Source organism: Sander lucioperca, chromosome 18 (assembly GCF_008315115.2).
Source record: "Sander lucioperca isolate FBNREF2018 chromosome 18, SLUC_FBN_1.2, whole genome shotgun sequence".
NCBI classification, from domain to species: domain Eukaryota; kingdom Metazoa; phylum Chordata; class Actinopteri; order Perciformes; family Percidae; genus Sander; species Sander lucioperca.
Window position 1 is genome coordinate 26,757,621 of NC_050190.1, and position 27,500 is coordinate 26,785,120.

Sequence of the window (27,500 nt, forward strand, 5' to 3'; positions counted from 1 at the left end):
GCCCCCAAGGACCACTAGTAGCCCTCAGGCCTGTTCTAAAAATGAAAATTGAATATTGATATTATCTGTTTCCCACCTTGTTAAGTCATTGTTGATAATTATTGTGAGAAATCATTAACGTGATCAGTGTCTTCACATAGATGAGTATCATAAATCATTAATAATCATATATAACTAAAGGCAAACTGAGCAGATTAGTTATTTCAGAAGAGCGTTTCAAACTGGTAGCCCTTCGTATGACTCAGTACCCATGAAGTAGCTCTCAGTTTCTAAAAGGTTGGTAACCCCTGGTCTAGACCAAGGGGGTCAGCGTCTCCTCACAACCCGAACCTCCTATGGCGCCATTTTGATGCTACCAAGCCATCACCTCCCGTTAGCATCCCATTGACTGCCATTCATTTTGACGTCACTTTGACAGAGAATAACTTAACATCTGAAGAGTTTAAAGACTCTATTTGTCCATTGTTTATTTCTAAAGAAGCACGACAATGTATAAAAGGCTCCATTACCTTGTAGCTCACGTTATGGCTCCGTAGCAGACGTTTTTATAAAAATAGGCTAACGATTGGGTCATAACCACGAGACTTACTGTCTCATAGTAGAGGAATTACCGTATAGTACAGGAGAAGCTCTCAGGCAGTTTGGACTTCCATTAGCTGTTTAAGTTTAATTACTAATGTTAACTATCATTTTAGTGATCAATAATTAGCCTGTGTCTATGTTATCTCCTTACATATACCTACGCTCTCCGTCTCTGCTAGATTGGGAATGATTGAGATTTCTCTTGGCACAGCTACCAGAAGACTTCCAACTTTCAGACAGGTTGCTCACGTCACATCTACGTCTTCAAGCTCAGTTGGAGGCTGCTCAGTAACGCTCAGCCATCACCGGGAAAGAGACTTCACTGGTCTCCGTCCAGAGACACGGGACCTGCTGCTCCATTATATATACTGACTATGCCAAGAGAAATCTCAATCATTCCCAATCTAGCAGAGACGGAGAGCGTAGGTATATGTAAGGAGATAACATAGACACAGGCTAATTATTGATCACTAAAATGATAGTTAACATTAGTAATTAAACTTAAACAGCTAATGGAAGTCCAAACTGCCTGAGAGCTTCTCCTGTACTATACGGTAATTCCTCTACTGTGAGACAGTAAGTCTCGTGGTTATGACCCAATCGTTAGCCTATTTTTATAAAAACGTCTGCTACGGAGCCATAACGTGAGGTACAAGGTAATGGAGCCTTTTATACATTGTCGTGTTTCTTTAGAAATAAACAACGGACAAATAGAGTCTTTAAACTCTTCAGATGTAAAGTTATTCTCTGTTAAAGTGACGTCAAAATGAATGGCAGTCAATGGGATGCTAACGGGAGCTGATGGCTTGGTAGCATCAACATGGCTCCATAGGAGGTTCGAGCTCTGAAGCGAAGCTTACTCCCTTTGGTCTAGACCTTAGGATCTGACATTATTAATAAAATGTGACTGAATAGGAAGGAGGGAAATGCTGAGAGAAAGAAGTGAGGGATGACAAACAGAGAGAGGAAGGTCTCACCCGTGAGTACGGAGCGAGAGGAGGAGGATCGGGGGGGGAGCCGGAGCCCAGCTCCCCGCCGCAGAGACGACAGGATGAAGGGATGAAGAGGAGGAGGAGGATGAGAGTCCAAACCTGCGTCATTGCTGCCGCTGGGCGTCTGCAGCTCTGCAAGCTGAGGGGGCAGGGTCAGCGGCGAGACGGAGACCGGCGGAGGCCGCGAGGACGGCGAGGACAGCGAGGCGAGGGAGGGCTTGTCGGGGAGCGGCCTGCTGCTGCCGGAGACCCGCGCCTGGAGGCCGCGGGGGGGCGGGTTACCGTGGTTACCGATAACGACAGGGATGACGGCAGCGTGCGGGGGCGTGGCCAGAGCGGCGTTGGAGGGCACCACGGCAACCAGAGGAAGAGAAGAAGGAGGTGGAGCGTCTTTGACCTGAGAGGAGGTGGCGAGATCCTCGCCAGGGTTGGCGTTGGCGTCGGGGGCGTCGGGGTCGTTGAGGCCGTCGCCCACGGAGACGGAGCGAGACATCTTGGCCTTGGAGCTGGCGGTCGGGCTCATGTAGGAGCGGGACGCCGCTGGGGGGGCGGAGGGGGAGGGGGAGGCGGACTTCCTGTGAGAGGAAAGAGCAGCGGTGACAGTTTCCTGCAGCGGGGAGCGGGGGGAGGCGGGGCCGGGTCTCTGAGGGGGGGGTGCTGTGGAGGGGGGGCGTCTCGGGGAGGAGGGGAGGGTGGTGGGACGCTGCAGCTGAGGGGGGGCCACTGGGGAGAGGGAGGAGTCACCTGAGAGAGAGAGAGAGAGAGAGAGAGAGGGAGACACAGAGAGAGAGAGAGAGAGGGAGACAGAGAGAGAGAGAGAGAGAGAGAGACAGAGAGAGAGAGAGAGGGAGGGAGACACACACACAGAGAGAGAGAGAGGGAGAGAGAGAGAGAGAGAGAGGTTAAAGTCACTCAACAACACAAGAGTTTCTAACAGTGGTCGGAGGTTTCTGTCAGAGAGAGAGAGAGAGAGACTGAAAGAGAGAGAGAGCAGTGACCTGAGGGAGAGAGACTGGGTTATAGTTAGGGTTGGGTACCAAAACCCGGTTCCACTATTTTGATTCCACTTAATGTGTTGACTGAAATATTTTTGCTCTGCCGCTCCAAAACGGACGTAAAAATATCCCCCTTTCTCTGTAGTCTACTGTTAGCTAGCTACCGTAAATGTAGGCTACTTTTAAAATGCCATATTTCCCCTCTGGGCTCACCAAAACGCACGTAAAAGCACATTAACCATTCACTGCATGTGATCGCTAGTAAACATAGCTAGCTAGCTTTTAGTGCATTTAAAATGCCTAAACCGAAGCGGTCTAAAGTGTGGCTGTATTTCACAGCCAAGGATTCCAACATCGCAAAATCCAACAAATGTCTCAAAACGATTACGTGCAAAGGGGGGAGCACGTCGAATTTATTGAAACATGCGGCGACACATTATAAAAGAGCCTTTCTTTGATGTCATTTTTCAGTTTTTCAAGAATCGGAATCGTTTTAAAAGTACCGGTTCGGCATCGGAATCGTAAATATCCAAACGGTACCCAACCCTAGTTACGGTAAGCTACATCCACACATCAACATATCTTCTGCCATGTTTACGCCTCGTGTCCACACTACTCTAGCATTGCGAGCCCCTAAAACTTTAACATCTGGAGACAGGGCTGCCTTCGTTTTGGTTTGAAAACTCGGGGGTGCTTTGTAGTCTGGACGGAGACATTTGGAAACGAGGACGCACGTCAGCCATGATCGTGAATGGTCATGTGATATGTGTTGTCAGACGTGTTAGGAAGCAGATTAGTTCTGCTTCTGGAGCTAAAACTCTGTGTGGATGGAAATTTTTTTTGTCTCAAAACGCTGCTTAAAAATGAAAACGCAGTAGTGTGGATGTAGCCTTAATGTTTCTGGTCACCTGTGTTTGCTGATGTTTCGAATCTTAATACAGCTCGGTATCGTTAAAAAATGTTCGATACCGTGAATTCGATACCAGTTACTGAACAATATTTTTTTCGATACCAATTCTAGGGATGCACCGAATCCAGGATTCAGCTTCAGATTGGGCTGAATATTGGGCTTTTTGACGGGGTTGGGTTTGTGCTGAACCTTAGAGTTTTTTCCCAGTGAACCGAACCCTACACTTGCACTACGCGCACTACGCTGGTCGTCGTAATGACGGCGCCGTTGATTACAGGAAGGTGTTTACGTAGGTGGAGTGATCAACGCAGTAGGCTGTGAGAAAGTGGAAATGGAACTGGTGAGCAGAAAAAGTGTAGTTTGGCAGTACTTTCAGTCAAAAGAAGGCCATTCAAGTCCAGCTACATGTTCAATCTGTAATGCTGATTAGTCTGGTGGTGGCGAGGACCCTAAACTATACACAACATCACCGCTGTTACAACATCTGGTATGAAACATCCGAAAGAATACGAGTTGTAATGAAGGAATCTACAGACAGCAGCCAAAATGCAGCAACTTCAGGTACGGCAAAGGAAGGACAGTCACTGTTTACTTCATTAATGAGTTTACTGTGTTCATGGACTGAGGATGGGACGAGGATTCAGCAGAATCTCAACCAGGGGATTCAGGATTCAGCCGAACCCCAAAAATCTGGATTTGGTGCATCCCTAACCAATTCCAATAAAATAAAACCAATAAAATCCATTTTAACCAGAAGAAATTACAACAGTACGGTATTGAAATTTGGTTTTGAATGGCATTGTTCGAAGTTCAATACTATGAATGCAATCCGGTCGATTCCTAAAAGCAAGTTCTGTACCGATTTTGGTCTTACCTGTGTCCGTCAGCAGGTTCTGAACCGACTGAGCCTTCCGAAGCCCAGAGGAGGAGTTCAGATGGGAGGCAGCGGCTCGGGCCACCGGGCCCAGGTTCCTCCTAGACTCCAGCGAGGTTTGGACCTTTTTCTTTAGGGGGGAGGGCCGGTGGGCCTGCTGGGCTGCACCCTCCCCCTCTATCCGGCCCCGCAACCGATCCCAACCCTGCTCGGTTTGGTCCGGGCTCTGTTGTTGTGTTTGGTCAGGGGTCTGTTTGTGTGTTTGGTCAGGGGTCTGTTTGTGTGCTTGGTCAGGGGTCTGTTTGTGTGTTTGGTCAGGGGTCTGTTTGTGTGCTTGGTCAGAGGTCTGTTTGTGTGTTTGGTCCAAGTTCTGTTTCTGTGTTTGGTCAGGGGTCTGTTTGTGTGCTTGGTCCGGGCTCTGTTGTTGTGTTTGGTCAGGGGTCTGTTTCTGTGTTTGGTCCGAGTTCTGTTTCTGTGTTTGGTCCGGGCTCTGTTTCTGTGTTTGGTCTGGCTTCCACGACACCCTGCTGTCTTGGTTCTGCTCCATCAGAGGGCGGACCTCGGAGACCAGAGGACGGGCCTTCACCCCCTCTCCTCCTCCCCCGGTGGTCCGAGACGGGAGAGGAATCACAGTCCGGCTGGGGAGGAGAGAAAGGGAGAGATTTTTCAACAAGGTACAACAAGGTTCTTGATAATCAATCAGATACGTGTGATTTGATGGTTTACCTTCCAGCTGCATTCTGGGAGAGGAACCTGGACGAGATGCTGAGACTCTCACTGGAGCTGTGAGACGCTTTGCTCGGACTCCCTGTCAACACACAGGTTACATGTTTTAATCCTCCCGGGATCATTGAATCCACCTGTTTCAACAGAAAACTCCGGACTCTCTGTTCCCTAAAAAGGTCAGCACTGTCAAGACGGTTTGCTTGAAACGATGTGTCAAAGTTTACCAACGTTAAACTGGACATGAAAAACAAGTCCAAGTCTAGAGTACTCTGAGGAAAGTCAAAGACAAGTCCAAGTCTAAAGTCCTTCGAGACAAGTCTAGAGTCCTCCGAGCAAGTCCAAGTCTAGAGTCCTCCAAGCAAGTCCAAGTCTAGAGTTCTTCAAGACAAGTCTAGAGTCCTCCGAGCAAGTTGAAGTCTAGAGTCCTCCGAGCAAGTCCAAGTCTAGAGTCCTTCGAGACAAGTCTAGAGTCCTCCGAGGCAAGTCCAAGTCTAGAGTCCTCCGAGACAAGTCCAAGTCTAGAGTCCTCCGAGACAAGTCCAAGTCTAGAGTCCTCCGAGACAAGTCCAAGTCTAGAGTCCTCCGAGCAAGTCCAAGTCTAGAGTCCTTCGAGACAAGTCTAGAGTCCTCCGAGGCAAGTCCAAGTCTAGAGTCCTCCGAGACAAGTCCAAGTCTAGAGTCCTCCGAGACAAGTCCAAGTCTAGAGTCCTCCAAGCAAGTCCAAGTCTAGAGTCCTCCGAGACAAGTCCAAGTCTAGAGTCCTCCAAGCAAGTCCAAGTCTAGAGTCCTTCAAGACAAGTCTAGAGTCCTCCGAGACAAGTCCATGTCTAGAGTCCTCCGAGGAAGTCCAAGTCTAGAGTCCTTCAAGACAAGTCTAGAGTCCTCCGAGCAAGTCCAAGTCTAGAGTCCTCCGAGACAAGTCCAAGTCTAAAATCCTTCGAGACAAGTCTAAAGTCCTTTAAGACGTCCAAGGCCGCGGATTCGGTTCCGATCTGCGGCCCTTTGCTGCATGTCATTCCCCCTCTCTCTCCCCATTCATGACATAATGTACGTATTCACCACGTAATTTAGCCCTGAAGAAAGTAATACTTCTTGTTCGGTGTAGCTGTGTTTGAGACTGCGGCTGTACCTGAGTCTGAGAGGTCGGCCAGTTTGACAAAGTGTTCTTTCAGGAAAGCTTCCTGGTCTGGAGTCTGAGGGACGATCTGCGAGACTCTGATCTCTCCTCCTCCTCCTCTTCCTCCTCCTTCGTCTTCATCCTCCTCCATCTCCAACTCAGAGGAGTTTCCATCCCCGCTGAGAGGCTCCAGGGGCTCCGAGTCTGACAGACGGGGAGAGAGAGACGCATTATAGGTCGGTCTGTCTGTCTGTTTGTCTCTCGGTTTTTCTCTCTGTTTGTCTGTCTGTTTGTCTGTCTCTCTGTTTGTCTGTCTGTTTCTCTGTCTATCTGTTTGTCTATCTGTCTGTCTGTCTCTCTGTCTATCTATCTGTCTGTCCGTCTGTGTGTCTGTCCATCTGTCTGTCTGTCTGTCTGTGTGTCTGCCTGTCTGTCTGTGTGTCTGTCTCTCTGTTTGTCTGTCTCTCTGTTTGTCTGTCTCTCTGTTTGTCTGTCTGTGTCTGTCTGTCTCTCTGTTTGTCTGTCTGTGTCTGTCTGTCTCTCTGTTTGTCCGTCTGTGTGTCTGTCTGTTTCTCTGTCTATCTGCCTGTCTCACCGTCTCCTGCAGGTCTGACTGTCTTTCTGTCTGTCTGTCTGTCTGTCTGTGTGTGTGTGTGTGTCTGTCTGTCTCTCTGTCTATCTATCTGTCCGTCTGTGTGTCTGTCTCTCTGTCTGTCTGCCTGTCTCACCATCTCCTGCAGGTCTGACTGTCTGTCTGTCTCTCTGTCTGTCTGTCTGCCTGCCTGTCTCACCGTCTCCTGCAGGTCTGACTGGACTCGACAGGCTGGAGCTGAATCCCAGAGAGCAGCCGCTGTCTGGACTCGGTTTGTCCTGACGTCCTCGTTCAGCCTCCTTCACCTGGAACTCACTGACAGGAAGGGGCGAATTTACTATTTAAGATTTTGTAAAACGGCCCATATTTGACCTTTTATATAGGCGATTTCTCGCATAAAAAAGGATCAGAAGTGAATTTAGTAATGCAAGAGCAGGCGAACAATGTAAAAAGTGTCTGAGATTTGCACGACCTAGATTTAGAAGACTAACTGACCTCAGATCAGTTAGTGGCCTATGTAAATTTTGGGGCGTTACAAAGATAGAAGGTAGAGCCAAATGAGGAGGAATTGAGAAGTTGACGTTTTTCAACTATGACAAGGTAAAATCGGTTTTGCATTCTATCACCCCTTTAAATTGACGAACATCATATGTGTAATCCATGGCTCAATTCAAACGTGATCAAAAAATAATTTGCGTCTCCCCGTTCACTACCGTTCATATTTTTTCCGAATTAAGGTCCCATGAGGTCCACCGGAAGATAGGCGAAGAAAAATGGGCGAAAAACGACTGCCAAGTTCTGCAGCGATCATTCGAACCTGTGCGTTCTCTCGCCCTTGCAGACTTCACGTGATGACTGCAAACACGCCGCAGTACGCACAACTGAATGCCGCGAGTTCGGAGGATGGAAACGATGAAATCAGGATGAAATTACCTCCCTGCCAGGCTCAATCTGTCCTCCCATTGGTCGGGATACAGCACCAGAGGCTCCCTGTCTGGGCTCCGGTTGGAAAGATGGATGAATTCTGGCCTCTGATTGGTCCTTGCCTCGTTGTCCTCTGCCTGCACACACACAGAATCACACACCATCAACTCAGCCAATCTGACCGTTGCGTTTAACAACATACTCATGATAGACAGGGCCAGACAGAGCTCAGTAGATTTAAAAAAATTTAAAAAAAAACTTTTGGATCACCGCTGAAAACTGTAAAAAGAAAATCCGCGGATTCCGTTCCGGTTTTGGATTTGTGAGGACTATGGTTAACTGCTCCTCAGATCTCTGCAGGGTAAATCCAGACAGGCTAGACTATCTGTCCAATCTGAGTTTTTTGTTGCACGACTAAAACTACTTTTGAACGTCCACATGTTCCACCAAAACAAGTTCCTTCCTGAGACTATTTAGCAGAGGCACCGTGGCTCTGTCCGGAGCTTAGCCCCGCCCACGATGATTGTGATTGGTTTAAAGACATGCCAATTAACCAGAGCACGTTTCTCTCCCATCCAGGAATGCTGTGAGGACTAGACAGACCTTCCTCCTCAGAGCTGTGGAGGAAGGTCTGGACATGTGAGACTGGGTTCTGGTTTTTGAGGGAGTTCAAGTTAGCGATCCACAGTGTGTGTGTGTGTGTATGTGTGTGTGTGTGTGTGTGTGTGTGTGTGTGTGTGTGTGTGTGTGTATGTGTGTTTGAGTGTGTATGTATGTGTATGTGTGTGTATGTGACCGTGTGTGTGTGTATGTGTGTGAGCGTGTGTGTGTGTATGTGTGTATGTGTATGTGAGTGTGTGTGTGTGTGTGTGTACGTGTATATGTGTGTGTGTGCGTGCGTGCGTGTGTGTGTGTATGTCTGTGTGTGTGCGTGCGTGCGTGCAAGTGTGTGTGTGTGTGTGTGTGTGCGTGCGTGCAAGTGTGTGTATGTGTGTGTATATGTGTATATGTGTATATGTGTGTGTGTGTGTGTGTGTGTGCGTGCGTGCGAGTGTGTGTGTGTGCGTGCATGTTCTCACCCATGCGGTGGTGACCTGCAGACTGATGGTGCTCCCCAGCTCCTGATTGGTCTTGTGAAGCCCCGCCTCCACCCCTGGGTCCCTCTGCCTCTGGCTGACATCAAGGGGGCGTGTCTTCACCTGTGTGGGCCGGGCAAAAAGGTCAGGTTACCTGTGCGTTCGTCCCAAAAACAGGTGTTTTATTAAAGAGGTTTGGTGTGCAGTACAGGGTGATACAAGAATCAATTGTCGCTCCCATCTCATCCCGAGCCAACGAAAATCCCGTCACATCCCGATCACGTGACTGCCCCCGCAAAAAAATCCTGCAAAATCCTGAGAGAAAAACTCCCGAATCCCGTCCCGCTCCCGTTTGGTTCCCTATGTTGTCTAAAGTTATCAGACTCTGAGTGTGTGTGTGACTGTGTGTGTGTGTGTGTGTGTGACTGTGTATATCTGTGTGTGTGTGTGTGTGTGTGTATGTCTGTGTGTGTGTGTGTGTGTGTGTCTGTGTGTGACTGTGTGTGTCTGTGTGTGACTGTGTATGTCTGTGTGTGTGTGTGTCTGTATGTCTGTGTGTGTGTGTGTGTGTGTGACTGTGTATATCTGTGTGTGTGTGTATATCTGTGTGTGTGTGTGTCTGTATGTCTGTGTGTGTGTGTGTGTGACTGTGTATATCTGTGTGTGTGTGTGTGTGTGTGTGTGTATGTGTGTGTGTGTGTGTGTGTGTCTGTGTGTCTGTGTGTGTCTGTCTGTGTGTGTGTGTGTGTGTGTGTGTCTGTGTGTGTGTGTCTGTGTGTGTGTGTGTGTATGTCTGTGTGTCTGTGTGTGTCTGTGTGTGTATGTCTGTGTGTCTGTGTGTGTCTGTGTGTGTGTGTGTGTGTGTGTGTGTGTGTCTCTCTCCGGCTCCGTCCCGCTCCCGTTAATTTCTACGCTCTATCCGTCCCGAACACGTTACCGACAGTGAAATTGTCACCCTCTAGTGTGTATTTTGTGTGTTCTGACCCCTTCTTGCTCCGCCTGCTGCTCCTCCTGTCTGTCAGGGCAGTAGGACTCGAGCAGCCTGAGGTCCAACATGGACTTCACCATCAGAACGCTGTCCCCGCCCATCCTCCTGGACCAGCGCCGGCGAGGGAGTCGCCCTCCTGACGCCTCCTGAGCATCACAAACAAACAATGAGGTACAGTACATGCCTCTACTGAAACAATGTCGTTATCATTCACATTAAAGGGTAACTTCTGTATTTTTTTAACCTATGTCTCCATGTTTGTGTGTCTGATGGAACAACAATGTCTGAAACTGGTCCAGTATTAAACCAGAACCAAGCTGTAATGTATCCCTACAGGACTAATGTTCAGCAGCAGTTAGAGTCACTAAAAGTTCTGTTGTTGATGCTGACAGACTCAGATTATTATTCTAAGTGTCTGACAACATTATGGGATGGATCCCTACAGAGACAGACCTTTTAGTTAAAGAGTAAGATCCTTTTAGTTTAACATGAAACAGCCCCGAAATCACCATCACCAAACCCACCAGACTCCATGTAAATAATCAGAACTTTTATCATCGTAAAACACACTTCATTCAAAGTGGACAGAAACTAAATAAAACTACCAAAAGCCGTCTTGGTTCATCTTTCCACTGTTCCAACAATCACCACTCTGGTTTGGTTGAAATAAACCCTTAATTCACCCATTTACATGTGGAGATATGCTGGCTCTATACACGCTAAAAGTCCTGATTATTTACATGGAGTCTGGTGGAGATATGCTGGCTCTATACACGCTAAAAGTACTGATTATTTACATGGAGTCTGGTGGGTTTGGTGATGGGGGTTTCACATCCACTGACCTCCTTGCCTTCTCTGCAGCGCTGAGAGTCCAACTTCTCATCAGACATTTCTGCAAAAAAAACAACACAAAACAAGACAAAATGTATTTCTATTACTTATTGAAACAACTGAAGTCTGGACATTTTATCCGAAAAAGTGCGTCAAATGCAAACAAAAACAAACTTTGGAAGTTTAAGAAGGAAAGTTTTTAAAATCGCCAAAGTATAATCCTACCAAAAACACCTTCTTGCCATATTTTAGTGACCATACAAGCCTACATTGGTGTGCATTCTAGAATAAAATTAACTACAATACAAGTACATTTATTCAAGTACTGTACTTAAGTTTAATTGTGACATACTTGTACTGTACTTCTACTAATACACAAAGTATCCCAATAAAATGCTCCTACACTGTGAAAGGAGCCATTCTGTATGAGTGGTTTAACTTTTGATACCTGTCTCCTCCTCCAGACTTCCTGCTGCGACCATATAAGGACTGCTGTGCTGCTCCTCCTCTTCCTCCTCTTCCTCCTCCTTGTCGCTGTCTGACGACATTGTGACAACACGAGGAGACACAGCCTCCCTGCTGCAACACACACACACACACACACACACACACACACACACACACACACACACACACACACACACACACACACACATACTCAAAAAGTTGTAACAAAGTTCTTCTTCTAACAGGTTTGATGTGTGGATGAACACTGACTCAGTCAGAGTGTAGTATGATGTCATTTACCTGAGGGTCAACACTTTTTGCTGAGGTGCATTCTGGGAAGTCTGAGTGCTGCTGGGAGGTCGGAGGTCAGCGAGTCGCTGCCTCATCCTGATGGTCAACTCGGGACTGAGACGCCACACGAAGATACAGCTGCAACACACACACACACACACACACACACACACACAGACACACACACACACACACACACAGACACACACACACACACACACACACACACACAGACACACACACACACAAGGTTTTTGCATGTACTGGTTTTTGTACGTTACGTTTAAGAAATGTTCTGAACGTTTGGATGTGAGCTCTGTGAGAGAGGTGCTTTTTTTCAGGTTTCAGCTTTTTAAAATGATATTGTCACATTTTTTCAGGTTTTTGTAGTGTTGTAAAATGATTTCGTCCATTATTTTTCAAGGTTTGCGTTGTTTTTTTGACTGATATTGTGGCTGTTTTTAAGGTTTCTGCATGTGCTGTGGGTGTGGACTGAGTTACCACCGGAGTACGTCCAGTCTCTGTGACTTTTAACAAATGTTTAGAGTGTTTGGATGTGAGCTGCATGAGAGAGACGTACCTGTCTCCAGACACGGTGAACAGGTGTCTGCAGTCACTGCTGAACTTCAGACCTGTTACTATCTCTGAGAGACACAGACAGACAGTCTAGTTAAACATCCATTACTCACAGTCTAGTTAAACATCCATTACTCACAGTCTAGTTAAACATCCATTACTCACAGTCTAAACCAATCACACACATTATTTCATTCACTGATGAGTGTTTTTCTCAGGACAGGCTGGAGATGCCTTCAAGGCACTAAACTTGGTTTAGAAAAAAGAAATAGTATAGTGTGTCGAAAAAAAGTCATAGTATAGTATGTTGAAAAAAAGTCTAAAAAAGTCATAGTATAGTATGTCGAAAAAAACTCGAGAAAAAGTCATAGTATAGTATTTTGTAAAAAGTTGAAAAAAGTCATAGTATAGCCTGTCGAGAAAAGTCATAAATAGTCATAGTATAGTATATCGAAAAAAAATCGAAAAAAGTCATAGTATAGTGTGTTGAAAAAAGTCAAAAAAGTCATAGTATAGTATGTTGAACAAAGTCATAAAAAGTCATAGTATAGTTTGTAAAAAAAAAGTCGAAAAAAGTCATAGTATAGTATGTCGAAAAAAGTTATAATATAGTATGTTGAAAAGTCACAAAAAAGTCATAGTATAGTATTTTGTAAAAAGTTGAAAACAGTCATAGTATAGTATGTCGAAAAAAGTAACAAAAAGTCATAGTATAGCATGTCGAATAAAGTCAGTCGTATCTCGAAAAAAAGTCACAATATAGTTTTTTGATGGTGGAGCAAACCCACGCAATCATGGGGAGAACATACAAACTCCTCAAAGAAATGCCCTGAACACCCTGGATTAGAACCAACAACCTTCTGGCTGTGAGGTCACAGTGCTAACCATTGGGCCACCATGCTGCTTTAGTATAGCATGTCGAAAAAAGTCATAGTATAGTATGTCGAAAAAAGTAACAAAAAAGTCATAGTATAGTATGTCGAGAAAAGTCATAAAAAAATCATAGCATAGTATGTTGAAAAAAGTAAAACAAAAGTCATAGTATAGTATGTCGAAAAAAGTAACAAAAAAGTCATAGTATAGTATGTCGAAAAAAGTAACAAAAAGTCATAGTATAGTATTTTGTAAAAAGTTGAAAAAAGTCATAGTATAGTATGTCGAAAAAAGTCATTAAAAAGTCATAGTATAGTATGTCAAAAAAAGTCGAAAAAAGTCAGTCGTATCTTGAAAAAAGTCACAAAATAGTCATAATATAGTTTTTTGATGGTGGAGCAAACCCACGCAATCATGGGGAGAACATACAAACTCCTCAAAGAAATGCCCTGAACACCCTGGATTAGAACCAACAACCTTCTGGCTGTGAGGTCACAGTGCTAACCATTGGGCCACCATGCTGCTTTAGTATAGCATGTCGAAAAAAGTCATAAAAACGTCATAGCATAGTATGTCGAAAAAAGTAAACCAAAAGTCATAGTATAGTATGTTGAAAAAAGTCATTAAAAAGTCATAGTATAGTATGTCGAAAAAAGTAAACCAAAAGTCATAGTATAGTATGTTGAAAAAAGTCATTAAAAAGTCATAGTATAGTATGTCGACAAAAGTCATAAAAAAGTCATAGTATAGTATATCGAAAAAAAATCGAAAAAGTCATAGTATAGTATGTCGAAAAAAGTTGTGACATGTGTTTTGTGTTCTGTAAATAAAATATTCCAAAAAACATTGTTGCTGTGTTGCATTCCTTCTTTGTTAGTATAGTATGAAATAAAAAGTCATAGTATAGCATGTCAAAAAAAGTCGAAAAAAGTCAGTCGTATCTCGAAAAAAGTCACAAAATAGTCATAATATGGTTTTTTGATGGTGGTGCTTTAGCATAGTATGTCGAAAAAAGTCATAAAAAGTCATAGTATAGTACGTCGAAAAAAGTAACAAAAAAGTCATACTATAGTATGTCGAAAAAAGTCCTAAAAAAAAAGTCATAGTATAGTATGTCGAAAAAAATTTGAGAAAAAGTCATAGTATAGTATGTTGAACAAAGTCATAAAAAGTCATAGTATAGTTTGTCAAAAAAAAGTCGAAAAAAGTCATAGTATAGTATTTTGTAGAAAGTTGAAAAAAGTCATAGTATAGTATATCGAAAACAGTAAAACAAAAGACATAGTATAGTATGTCGAAAAAAGTAACAAAAAAGTCATAGTATAGTATGTCGAAAAAAGTAACAAAAAAGTCATAGTATAGTATGTCGAAAAAAGTAACAAAAAAGACATAGTATAGTATATCGAAAACAGTAAAACAAAAGTCATAGTATAGTATGTCGAAAAAAGTAAAACAAAAGTCATAGTATAGTATGTCGAAAAAAGTCATGAAAAAGTCATAGTATAGAGCAAACCCACGCAATCATGGGGAGAACATACAAACTCCTCAAAGAAATGCCCTGAACACCCTGGATTAGAACCAACAACCTTCTGGCTGTGAGGTCACAGTGCTAACCATTGGGCCACCATGCTGCTTTAGTATAGTATGTCGAAAAAAGTCATAAAAAGTCATAGTATAGTATGTCGAAAAAAGTAATAAAAAGTCATAGTATAGTATGTCGAAAAAAGTTATAGTATAGTATGTCGAAAAAAGTAACAAAAAAGTCATAGTATAGTATGTCGAAAACAGTCATAGTATAGTATGTCGAAAAAAGTCATAAAAAAAAAGTCATAGTATAGTATTTTGTAAAAAGTTGAAAAAAGTCATAGTATAGTATGTCGAAAAAAGTAAAAAAAAAAGTCATAGTATAGTATGTCAAAAAAAGTTGTGACATGTGTTTTGTGTTCTGTAAATAAAATATTCCAAAAAACATTGTTGCTGTGTTGCATTCCTTCTTTGTTAGTATAGTATGAAATAAAAAGTCATAGTATAGCATGTCGAAAAAAGTAACAAAAAAGTCATAGTATAGTATGTCGAAAACAGTCATAGTATAGCATGTCGAAAAAAGTAACAAAAAGTCATAGTATAGTATGTCGAAAAAAAGTCATAGTATAGTATTTTGTAAAAAGTTGAAAAAAGTCATAGTATAGTATGTCGAAAAAAGTAACAAAAAAGTCATAGTATAGTATGTCGAAAAAAGTCATAGTATAGTATGTCGAAAAAAGTCATAGTATAGTATTTTGTAAAAAGTTGAAAAAAGTCATAGTATAGTATGTCGAAAAAAGTAACAAAAAAGTCATAGTATAGTATGTCGAAAACAGTCATAGTATAGTATGTCGAAAAAAGTCATAGTATAGTATTTTGTAAAAAGTTGAAAAAAGTCATAGTATAGTATGTCAAAAAAAGTTGTGACATGTGTTTTGTGTTCTGTAAATAAAATATTCCAAAAAACATTGTTGCTGTGTTGCATTCCTTCTTTGTTAGTATAGTATGAAATAAAAAGTCATAGTATAGCATGTCGAAAAAAGTAACAAAAAAGTCATAGTATAGTATGTCGAAAAAAAGTCATAGTATAGCATGTCGAATAAAGTCAGTCGTATCTCGAAAAAAGTCACAAAATAGTCATAATATGGTTTTTTGATGGTGGAGCAAACCCACGCAATCATGGGGAGAACATACAAACTCCTCAAAGAAATGCCCTGAACACCCTGGATTAGAACCAACAACCTTCTGGCTGTGAGGTCACAGTGCTAACCATTGGGCCACCATGCTGCTTTAGTATAGCATGTCGAAAAAAGTCATAAAAAAATCATAGCATAGTATGTCGAAAAAAGTAACAAAAAAGTCATAGTATAGTATGTCGAAAACAGTCATAGTATAGTATGTCGAAAAAAGTCATAAAAAAATCATAGCATAGTATGTCGAAAAAAGTAACAAAAAAGTCATAGTATAGTATGTCGAAAACAGTCATAGTATAGTATGTCGAAAAAAGTCATAAAAAAATCATAGCATAGTATGTCGAAAAAAGTAACAAAAAAGTCATAGTATAGTATGTCGAAAAAAGTCATAGTATAGTATGTCGAAAAAAGTAACAAAAAAGTCATAGTATAGTATGTCGAAAAAAGTAACAAAAAAGTCATAGTATAGTATGTCGAAAAAAGTAACAAAAAAGTCATAGTATAGTATGTCGAAAAAAGTCATAAAAAAAAAGTCATAGTATAGTATTTTGTAAAAAGTTGAAAAAAGTCATAGTATAGTATGTCGAAAAAAGTAAAAAAAAAAGTCATAGTATAGTATGTCAAAAAAAGTTGTGACATGTGTTTTGTGTTCTGTAAATAAAATATTCCAAAAAACATTGTTGCTGTGTTGCATTCCTTCTTTGTTAGTATAGTATGAAATAAAAAGTCATAGTATAGCATGTCGAAAAAAGTAACAAAAAAGTCATAGTATAGTATGTCGAAAACAGTCATAGTATAGTATGTCGAAAAAAAGTCATAGTATAGCATGTCGAATAAAGTCAGTCGTATCTCGAAAAAAGTCACAAAATAGTCATAATATAGTTTTTTGATGGTGGAGCAAACCGACGCAATCATGGGGAGAACATACAAACTCCTCAAAGAAATGCCCTGAACACCCTGGATTAGAACCAACAACCTTCTGGCTGTGAGGTCACAGTGCTAACCATTGGGCCACCATGCTGCTTTAGTATAGTATGTCGAAAAAAGTAACAAAAAAGTCATAGTATAGTATGTCGAAAAAAGTCATAGTATAGTATTTTGTAAAAAGTTGAAAAAAGTCATAGTATAGTATGTCGAAAAAAGTAACAAAAAAGTCATAGTATAGTATGTCGAAAAAAGTCATAGTATAGTATTTTGTAAAAAGTTGAAAAAAGTCATAGTATAGTATGTCGAAAAAAGTAACAAAAAAGTCATAGTATAGTATGTCGAAAACAGTCATAGTATAGTATGTCGAAAAAAGTCATAGTATAGTATTTTGTAAAAAGTTGAAAAAAGTCATAGTATAGTATGTCAAAAAAAGTTGTGACATGTGTTTTGTGTTCTGTAAATAAAATATTCCAAAAAACATTGTTGCTGTGTTGCATTCCTTCTTTGTTAGTATAGTATGAAATAAAAAGTCATAGTATAGCATGTCGAAAAAAGTAACAAAAAAGTCATAGTATAGTATGTCGAAAAAAAGTCATAGTATAGCATGTCGAATAAAGTCAGTCGTATCTCGAAAAAAGTCACAAAATAGTCATAATATGGTTTATTGATGGTGGAGCAAACCCACGCAATCATGGGGAGAACATACAAACTCCTCAAAGAAATGCCCTGAACACCCTGGATTAGAACCAACAACCTTCTGGCTGTGAGGTCACAGTGCTAACCATTGGGCCACCATGCTGCTTTAGTATAGCATGTCGAAAAAAGTCATAGTATAGTATGTCGAATAAAGGCGAAAAAAAAGTCATAGTACAGTATGTCGAAAAAAGTAACAAAAAAAGTCATAGTATAGTATGTCGAGAAAAGTCATAGTATAGTATTTTGTAAAAAGTTGAAAAAAGTCATAGTATAGTATGTCGAAAAAAGTCATAAAAAGTCATAGTATAGTATGTCGAAAAAAAGTCAAAAAAAGTCATAGTATAGTATGTCGAAAAAGTCATAAAAAAAATGGCATACACACATACAAAATGTCATATTTATAAATACTTGCATTCCTACACATCCATTCATAACTGCAGTGACTGACTGACCTGAGTGTCCGAACATGGTGGCCACACACTCTCCGGAGTAGAAGTCAAAGATGCTGATGTTCTTATCCGAACAGGAAGTGGCGATGTAGAGCCCGGACGGGTCGATCTGCACCTGGAGAGGGGTCAGAGCGAGGAGGATGATGTCATCTTTACCTGCCGCTACCGGCCGGGCTACAAGGCAAACAGCTGCGCCCCCAAGTTACGCTAAATTACGCAAAATCTGACCCATTTTCAAAAAGTTTCTATATCAGAAATTTTGGTTTTCTTTCAACCAAATTTTTAACAAAAATAACGTGGATGGTTCTGTACAACTATTACCCTTCACAAGTAAAATAAATGAATAAATGATAAGCTCACTACTTGAATTTGGGTGTTTTAGAGGAGTTAGATTTTTAAGTGGCATGTACTTCCGGTACAACCGTATGCCAGTTACGATTGCGTGTGAATTGACGCCGTAGCGAGTAGTATGAAAGGGCGAAAATCCGTTTAGGTATGTTGGTCGGGGGGTGGATGGGTCAAACACAGTACTTTCACCCAGCAGACCGGGGGTTCGAGTCCCCCGTGATTGATATTTCCTTTTCACGTTTGTTGTTTTCCTAACCCCGTCACGTAGCCTGGCGATAACACGCCACGTGACGTGAACATGGGAAGTTCTTATTTGAAGTACTTATAATAATTTTGGTAGATTGTGCTGAGAAGTACATTTCCTTATTTATCTGTCATTTTAATTTTATATATGTATATATATATATAAATGTTCAAAATAAACTACTACTACGTGGCTTTAGAAAGTGCCACGTATATTTTCACGAAATCTAATGTTATAAGTTATATTTTACGTCTTACGGTGAAGAACATGCCACTTAAAAATCTAACTCCTACTGGTGTTTTATTCAATTTTAGAGCATTTGAAGAATTTTTTTTTTTTAATATAAAATAACGTTGAAAAAAGTGACAAAAATGTTGAAAAAGTTGGGGGGGAAAAATTTTATTTTAAATTTTGACCCCAAAAAACAAAAAGTTGCTCGGTCGACGAGAAGACATCATGAGGGTTAAATGCATCGGGAGCAAAAACTATTTGGAAAAATCTTCAAAAACATGGAGGAACACCATGTAACACAAACAGACATTTGGAAAAACAGAAAAATGGGTTCAAATATCCAATTTTTAATTTTTCTCAACCTTGACAAATTAAAAAATTGGATCTTTAAACTGTTTTTCCAATTTTCTGTTTTTATTCAGAGGATCAGAAATTTAGAAAATTACAAAATTGCGTCTGAGCTCCAATTATTAAATACTGTAATGGTATTCTCTCCCTCGTTCCGCCCCCCCACTAGAAACCATCAGTTGCACCTCTGACCCCAAAGTCTGTCAGTTTTTAGGTTTTTTTGGTCCATATGCAGTTAATGACCTTCATATTCCACAAAGTAGAGGGAGAGAATACCATCGCAGTATTTAATAATTGGAGCTCAGACGCAATTTTGTAATTTTCTAAATTTCTGATCCTCTGAATAAAAACAGAAAATTGGAAAAACAGTTTAAAGATCCAATTTTTTAATTTGTCAAGGTGAAAAAAAAATGAAAAATTGGATATTGGAACCCATTTTTCTGTTTTTCCAAATGTCTGTTTGTGCTTAGAAAACTGAACTGATGAGTGTTACACGGACCGAAGACGCCCCTACAAAAACGTCAAAAAAAGTGAGAAGAAAAACTTGGATTAAAGTGTCTAACGTTAGAAAAAAAAAAGTTTAAATTTGGACCTAGAAAATCAAAAAGACAACGTGAGGGTTAATACAATGATATTATTTGAATACTTTCACCCAGTAAACACGTCAACGTTTCTCAGGAGTGTTTGAATCCAAACCACCATCTTTTTCCTAAACTTAACTGTCGTCGCCGTCGCTGCATCTCTGTCACTGCCCGATGTGAGTCGAGCTCAGATTTAAACTGTTTACGGCAATAACGTGCATACTGAAATTTGTGAAATCCATAAAATAATAAACTTTTCTTATTACAAACAATAACAGAAGATGGAAATCATTTCAAAAACGTTGTAGCTATCTATGATTGTTTAAATGCTAAAGTTAGCTCAAAACGCCATTCAACTGACAGCCTTTGTTGTGTCTGATTGCTAACTCGTAGCCAGCAGTGAACTAACTTCGTTATGTAGGTCCATTTTTACTGGATTGACATTACAGAAGTCTCTCGTTAGCATCTTGGAGGCTACTTCAGACATTACAGAAGTCTCTCGTTAGCATCTTGTAGGCTACTTCAGACATTACAGAAGTCTCTCGTTAGCATCTTGTAGGCTACTTCAGACATTACAGAAGTCTCTCGTTAGCATCTTGTAGCTACTTCAGACATTACAGAAGTCTCTCGTTAGCATCTTGTAGACTACTTCAGACATTACAGAAGTCTCTCGTTAGCATCTTGTAGACTACTTCAGACATTACATTAGTCTCTCGTTAGCATCTTGTAGACTACTTCAGACATTACAGAAGTCTCTCGTTAGCATCTTGGAGGCTACTTCAGACATTACAGAAGTCTCTCGTTAGCATCTTGGAGGCTACTTCAGACATTACAGAAGTCTCTCGTTAGCATCTTGGAGGCTACTTCAGACATTACAGAAGTCTCTCGTTAGCATCTTGTAGCTACTTCAGACATTACAGAAGTCTCTCGTTAGCATCTTGTAGGCTACTTCAGACATTACAGAAGTCTCTCGTTAGCATCTTGTAGCTACTTCAGACATTACAGAAGTCTCTCGTTAGCATCTTGGAGGCTACTTCAGACATTACAGAAGTCTCTCGTTAGCATCTTGTAGCTACTTCAGACATTACATTAGTCTCTCGTTAGCATCTTGTAGACTACTTCAGACATTACAGAAGTCTCTCGTTAGCATCTTGGAGGCTACTTCAGACATTACAGAAGTCTCTCGTTAGCATCTTGTAGACTACTTCAGACATTACATTAGTCTCTCGTTAGCATCTTGTAGACTACTTCAGACATTACAGAAGTCTCTCGTTAGCATCTTGTAGGCTACTTCAGACATTACAGAAGTCTCTCGTTAGCATCTTGTAGCTACTTCAGACATTACAGAAGTCTCTCGTTAGCATCTTGTAGACTACTTCAGACATTACAGAAGTCTCTCGTTAGCATCTTGTAGACTACTTCAGACATTACATTAGTCTCTCGTTAGCATCTTGTAGGCTACTTCAGACATTACAGAAGTCTCTCGTTAGCATCTTGTAGACTACTTCAGACATTACATTAGTCTCTCGTTAGCATCTTGTAGACTACTTCAGACATTACAGAAGTCTCTCGTTAGCATCTTGGAGGCTACTTCAGACATTACAGAAGTCTCTCGTTAGCATCTTGGAGGCTACTTCAGACATTACAGAAGTCTCTCGTTAGCATCTTGGAGGCTACTTCAGACATTACAGAAGTCTCTCGTTAGCATCTTGTAGCTACTTCAGACATTACAGAAGTCTCTCGTTAGCATCTTGTAGGCTACTTCAGACATTACAGAAGTCTCTCGTTAGCATCTTGTAGCTACTTCAGACATTACAGAAGTCTCTCGTTAGCATCTTGGAGGCTACTTCAGACATTACAGAAGTCTCTCGTTAGCATCTTGTAGCTACTTCAGACATTACATTAGTCTCTCGTTAGCATCTTGTAGACTACTTCAGACATTACAGAAGTCTCTCGTTAGCATCTTGGAGGCTACTTCACACATTACAGAAGTCTCTCGTTAGCATCTTGGAGGCTACTTCAGACATTACAGAAGTCTCTCGTTAGCATCTTGTAGGCTACTTCAGACATTACAGAAGTCTCTCGTTAGCATCTTGTAGACTACTTCAGACATTACAGAAGTCTCTCGTTAGCATCTTGTAGGCTACTTCAGACATTACAGAAGTCTCTCGTTAGCATCTTGTAGCTACTTCAGACATTACAGAAGTCTCTCGTTAGCATCTTGGAGGCTACTTCAGACATTACAGAAGTCTCTCGTTAGCATCTTGTAGACTACTTCAGACATTACATTAGTCTCTCGTTAGCATCTTGTAGACTACTTCAGACATTACAGAAGTCTCTCGTTAGCATCTTGTAGGCTACTTCAGACATTACAGAAGTCTCTCGTTAGCATCTTGTAGCTACTTCAGACATTACAGAAGTCTCTCGTTAGCATCTTGTAGACTACTTCAGACATTACAGAAGTCTCTCGTTAGCATCTTGGAGGCTACTTCAGACATTACAGAAGTCTCTCGTTAGCATCTTGGAGGCTACTTCAGACATTACAGAAGTCTCTCGTTAGCATCTTGTAGCTACTTCAGACATTACATTAGTCTCTCGTTAGCATCTTGTAGACTACTTCAGACATTACAGAAGTCTCTCGTTAGCATCTTGGAGGCTACTTGTCGCAAAGTGACACATGCGCGACTCACATCTGCTCTCGACTCACATCGGGTAGTGACAATCTCTTCTAACCTCAACCGCCGTTACCCTGGAAACAGCGCCATGGAAACCCTTTCTGTTTGGATGGAGTGACCGACCTTAATGAGAGTCCCGTCCTCGCCCTGAGAGCCTTTATACATCTTCTTCTGCTTCCCGTTACTGATGTTAAAAATCCTGCAGGAAGAGTCAGGACACAGAGGTCAGACTAAAAGGTTCTGACAGAACAAAGAATGGAAATAAGTCTTTGGACTTTGTTGTGTCATCCCTTAATTATTTATGTATTTTAATGTATGACACAGAGTACTGTTTCATATTTTAATATTTAAGTGGTCAAATAAAATCAATTAATCAATTAATCAATTAATCAGAATTAAAGGGATTGTTTGTCTGTTTCATAATGTTATATCATTTCGATGTTTTGTGGGACTGTGGGACGACAGATGATTATCATATATAATCTAACTCTGTGTGTGTCTGTGTGTCTGTGTGTGTGTGTGTGTGTGTGTGTGTGTGTGAATCTGTGTGTGTGTGTGTGTGTGTGTCTTTGTATGTCAGTATGTATGTGTGTGTGTGTGTGTGTGTGTGTGTGTGTGTCTGTGTTTGTGTGTCTGTGTGTGAATCTGTGTGTGTGTGTGTGTGTGTGTGTGTGTCTGTGTGTGTGTGTGTGTGTGTGTCACTATATAAATGCATTACATTAACCATTGAATGAGGGCAATAGTGCACTAGTACGATCAGAAAGTATTAGTACTATTAGTACTATGAGAAAGTATTAGTACTATGAGAAAGTACTGTGCTGTTCCCGCTGTGGCCAGCAGGTGGCAGCCTGAGCCCCCAGAGCAGACTGGAAACCACAGAGAGTTCATACTGGGTATATTTGGGATGCTTGTGTAGATGTTGTGGTCGATGTTGTGGCTGCTATCGTTAGCTGCTACATCGTTAGCTGCTACATCGTTAGCTGCTAACGGGGGATCCGAAATAAAGGAAAGAATGAAATAACAGATCAACTCCTCATATCCGGAACTAGAATAAATGAACACAGAAACAATAAAGAAAGGTAAGGAGAGAATGAATGTGAATGAGTGAATGAAAAGAGGGAAACTAAAATAATAAACAGAAGAGAGGGGAGAGAGGAGGAAGAAGACAGGATGATGTCAGTTAATCCTAATCCAGCTGATCCTCCTGGTGCCTGCTGGGTAATAATCCTGCCTTAGACTGGTCGTACCTGATGCTGCGGTCCTGACAGCCCACCGCTGCGTACTTGCGGGTCGGCTCCACGTCCATGTCGTACAGCGTGGTCTTCCTGACCACGTGATGCGTCCGAGTGAACTCCAGCCCGTCCTCCATCTGGACAGACAGGAAGACGTTTGTTCATCTGTTTCCTGCTGGGTAGGCCTGCACGATTAATCGTTATAAAATCGCGATCTCGATTCACCCTGTTCACGATTTAATTTTTAATAAATCCATGAAATAACTGGCCTCTATGGGAATTTAACATAGGGGTGTACTGACTTATGCCCCCTGTATTTTAAGGAAGAACATTTATTTATTTACGATACATTATTCATTCACAAAGAAAATTGGTGTCCTTAAAGGTTGGATTTTTACAATTTTTTTTTTAATTAAGGCATTAAGATCAATTTCCAAAAGATGATTTTTTTTATTCGCTCCGGGACCTCCCACTTTACAAATTAAGCACAGCCGGCCACCACAGCTGTAGAGCTGTAATCGGGCTTTAAAAGTTCGGCCCGAAAAGGACCGAGCCCGACAAGTACATTTTGATCGACAGCTTTTTAAAAGCCTGAACCCGTTTACAGCCCGACTGTCCCACAGGCCGTCTACCAGCCGTGATTACAGTGCATGTTGGAGGATAGCGCGGGCACCACTCGGCGTAAAAGGGAGAGAAAGAACAAAGAGACCTCACCGCACGCACACATCAGCTCTTTTGACTTTTATCAAGAATGAGTCATTTATACATTTTGTTAACATCATGTATTCATGACTAACGGAAGCTATTAGGCCACTTGGAAGTTGGAACAAAGAAATAAAATAAGTCCTCCAGAGGCCAGCCTCCGTTTCACCTCCTCAGCATCCATTTACACGCTAATCGAAACGCATCACCTGACCGCTCATTTACCGCGCAACCCGAGCCGGCCCGAGTAAAATGATAGAGCCTAATAGCTGGTTTGATTTGCATTGAGAGATGATTTTATGGAAAGTACCCCATGCCAATCTCTAGGTATGGTGAAGGGTATGTGATGATGTGGGGTATGGTGAAGGGTATGTGATGATGTGGGGGTATGGTGAAGGGTATGTGATGATGTGGGGACCAAGGGAACTTTATCAGGATGCATAGTATCCTGGATCCATGAAATAACTGGCCTTTCAAAATAAAAGTCTGCCTGCCTCTATGGGAATTTAACATAGGGGTGTACTGACTTATGCCCCCTGTATTTTAAGGAAGAACATTTATTTATTTACGATACATTATTCATTCACAAAGAAAATTGGTGTCCTTAAAGGTTGGATTTTTACAATTTTTTTTTAATTAAGGCATTAAGATCAATTTCCAAAAGATGTTTTTTTTATTCCTCTTTTTAGTCAACTTTATTATCATAAACTTATGAGCACCACTGTAACTAAACTAAGAAGACGTAGTGATGTCTTAGATACTTTCCCCCTCTGGTTTTTTGGGAGATCTTTCTCCTAAAATCTAAACCTGTCCTCCTGAGAGGCCACCAACCAACCAAACTCTGTACAATTTCTTACGTATTTAAGGAAATGTAAATCACAAATCATTTCACAGCTTCCACACTAATGAATTGCAGTAAAAAAGTACAATATTTCCTTTTAAGATTGTAGTAAAAGTATAAATACTCAAGCAAAGTACAACTCCATTAAACAAAAGAAAGTACAGAAGTACTTAGTTACTTTCCCCCTGACTAGAGGCATGGACAGAGACTGTGACATCACTGTGACATCACTCAGGTGTTGCTCTCACCTGCTGAGCGGTGCGGAAGTAAACGCTCTTATCGGCCCCACAGCTGATCATTCTCACTTTGCCCTCATTGGCTGAGAGACAGGAAGAAGAAGGTGATGTCAGAGAGGACAAACAGCAGCAGAGTGTATACAACGTTAAGATGATGAGGTCAGAGGTCAGCGGGACTGACCGGCGAATCGGACGGCGGTGATGGAGGACGAGTGTTCGTCCAGAGTCTGGACCAGACTGTACTCTCGGCCGGCGTCCAGGACGTGGATCAGACGGTCCCGACTGGCTGTGGCTAATAACTGGAGACCTGAGAGACAGACAGGCAGACAGACAGGCAGACAGGCAGAGTCAGACAGACAGGCAGACAGACAGACAGAGAGACAGGCAGGCAGACAGACAGACAGACAGGCAGGCAGGCAGAGAGTTAGGCAGGCAGAGAGTCAGACAGACAGGCAGAGAGACAGACAGACAGGCAGACAGACAGGCAGGCAGGCAGACAGACAGACAGGCAGACAGAGAGACAGACAGACAGGCAGGCAGAGAGTCAGACAAACAGGCAGAGAGACAGACAGACAGACAGACAGAGAGAGAGAGACAGACATGGCAGACAGGCAGGCCGGCAGACAGAGAGACAGGCAGACAGACAGGCAGGCAGACAGACAGACAGGCAGAGAGACAGACAGACAGGCAGGCAGAGAGTCAGACAAACAGGCAGAGAGACAGACAGACAGACAGACAGAGAGAGAGAGACAGACATGGCAGACAGGCAGGCAGACAGACAGAGAGACAGGCAGACAGACAGGCAGAGAGAGAGAGACAGACAAGCAGAAAGACAGACAGAGAGACAGACAGGCAGAGAGAGAGAGACAGAGAGAATTAGAACATACGGAGCTGCTAACACTGCTCTATGTATATATATATATATATATATATATATATATATATATATGTCATTTCTCTTCTTTGCCAGCGATGGATCTACCTCAACCTGATAACACGGATGTATTTCCATATTTTCTGAACAGGTTGGATTCATGTGTTCCTTCAGAGAAGTTTTTAAAGACATAAAGACGTTGAGGAGAGACGTTAAAGGACATCTAGTTCTAGTCTTTCAATTAACTGTGTGTGTTCGTCCAGACCGCTGAACCGGCATCTTCTCACTCAGCACTTTGAACCACACGACAGCAAGTGTGTGTGTGTGTGTGTGTGTGTGTGTGTGTGTGTGTGTGTGTGGGTGTGTTTAATCAGCATTCCTCTCTCTCTGTGTTGCTGTTTCCTGGTCTACAGGATTGTCGAGTTTGCTGGTTTTACAATCAACAAATGAGACCCACTGAGAGGTTTACTGCCCTGCTTTGTGTGTGTGTGTCTCTGTCTGCCTGTCTGTGTGTGTGTGTCTGTCTGTGTGTGCATGCATGCGTCTGTCTGCCTGTCTGTGTGTGTCTGTGTGTCTCTCTGTCTGTGTGTCTCTCTGTCTGTGTGTGTGTGTGTGTGTGTGTGTGTGTGTGTGTGTGTGTGTGTGTGTGTGTGTGTGTCAGAAGCAGCCTGAGTCTCACATGAACATCCAGTCCCCAGAAACACACTGGGAGTGTTCAGGATCAACAAAACCAAAATACTAAACGCTCGCCAGGGAATATTCACACCAACAGGTAACCAGTTACGCAGTCTGGGACGGTTCATTGGTTAACGGTAACAAGTTAAGGTTAAAAGGAGTATTTCTTTATTTTAAATTATAAATAATAGTCCCACTGAGATTCAGAGTCCTGGCCGAGACAGCAGCATGAAAAGCAGCACTTTCAAATAAAGACTCAAAACAAATGTCCTTCTGTCTTCCAATGTGGTCTCTCACCACTGAGGAAATGACTGAACCAATAGCACGACTATACAATGGAGCTCTCAGGATCCACAGTCATCTCCCAAAGTGGTCTCACCATCACACTGCACTGACACGCTCAAACGCTCTGACTTACCAGAACTACATAAACAGCCACGCATTACATTTGATTTTTAGATCATTTATAGTACTTCACCAACACTTGGTGCACTTTTCCCGACACACAACATGAGACCACTACGGGGCCGTTCACATTGTGCGCGGCATGCGCTGCGCTCGCCGCTAGGTTGTCCTATTCCCAACTATATTTATTGTGCTCGCCGCCGGGCTCAGCGCAAATTTACGTCATACATGCGCCAATATTTGAATGCACGTCACGTCTGCGTCCGGTGTTTACATCAGACGTGCAGTAGGCTACATGCAACATTGTGTAGGGTACACAGTAGAGTTTAGATTCTCGGCCCGAGCCCGAGCCCGAGCCTAGCCCAACCGGACCTCGGGTCGGGCTCGGGCCGTTATTTTCCGCCACATCCCCGGGCCGGACCCTTGATCAAGCAATTTTATTTTTTTTTTTTATCCATTACCTTATCATCCTATTTGGGTGGGGAGAAAGCTATGCCATAATCAGAAATATTATAAATATATATA

At 42.1% G+C, this 27,500-nt stretch overlaps 1 protein-coding gene across 4 annotated transcripts in view; it reads right to left on the reverse strand.

Moving 5' to 3' along the window:
* The window catches only part of mapkbp1 (mitogen-activated protein kinase binding protein 1), an 89,706-nt gene that overhangs the window by 4,965 nt on the left and 57,241 nt on the right, over positions 1 to 27,500 (reverse strand). For 2 of the 4 annotated variants that reach the window (XM_035994397.1, XM_035994395.1), the window contains 17 exons: positions 25,203 to 25,328; positions 25,034 to 25,104; positions 23,258 to 23,379; positions 22,134 to 22,209; positions 17,587 to 17,698; positions 11,926 to 11,989; positions 11,355 to 11,483; positions 11,056 to 11,186; positions 10,619 to 10,668; positions 9,773 to 9,922; positions 8,792 to 8,911; positions 7,722 to 7,849; positions 6,988 to 7,103; positions 6,209 to 6,400; positions 5,080 to 5,161; positions 4,354 to 4,991; positions 1,560 to 2,318 (listed from right to left, as the gene is read on the reverse strand). In XM_035994397.1, coding sequence (XP_035850290.1) covers positions 1,560 to 2,318; positions 4,354 to 4,991; positions 5,080 to 5,161; positions 6,209 to 6,400; positions 6,988 to 7,103; positions 7,722 to 7,849; positions 8,792 to 8,911; positions 9,773 to 9,922; positions 10,619 to 10,668; positions 11,056 to 11,186; positions 11,355 to 11,483; positions 11,926 to 11,989; positions 17,587 to 17,698; positions 22,134 to 22,209; positions 23,258 to 23,379; positions 25,034 to 25,104; positions 25,203 to 25,328 — 3,066 coding nt within the window. The remainder of the gene's footprint in view (positions 1 to 1,559; positions 2,319 to 4,353; positions 4,992 to 5,079; positions 5,162 to 6,208; positions 6,401 to 6,987; positions 7,104 to 7,721; positions 7,850 to 8,791; positions 8,912 to 9,772; positions 9,923 to 10,618; positions 10,669 to 11,055; positions 11,187 to 11,354; positions 11,484 to 11,925; positions 11,990 to 17,586; positions 17,699 to 22,133; positions 22,210 to 23,257; positions 23,380 to 25,033; positions 25,105 to 25,202; positions 25,329 to 27,500) is intronic. The other 2 variants (XM_035994396.1, XM_035994398.1) reach the window with 2 other exon arrangements.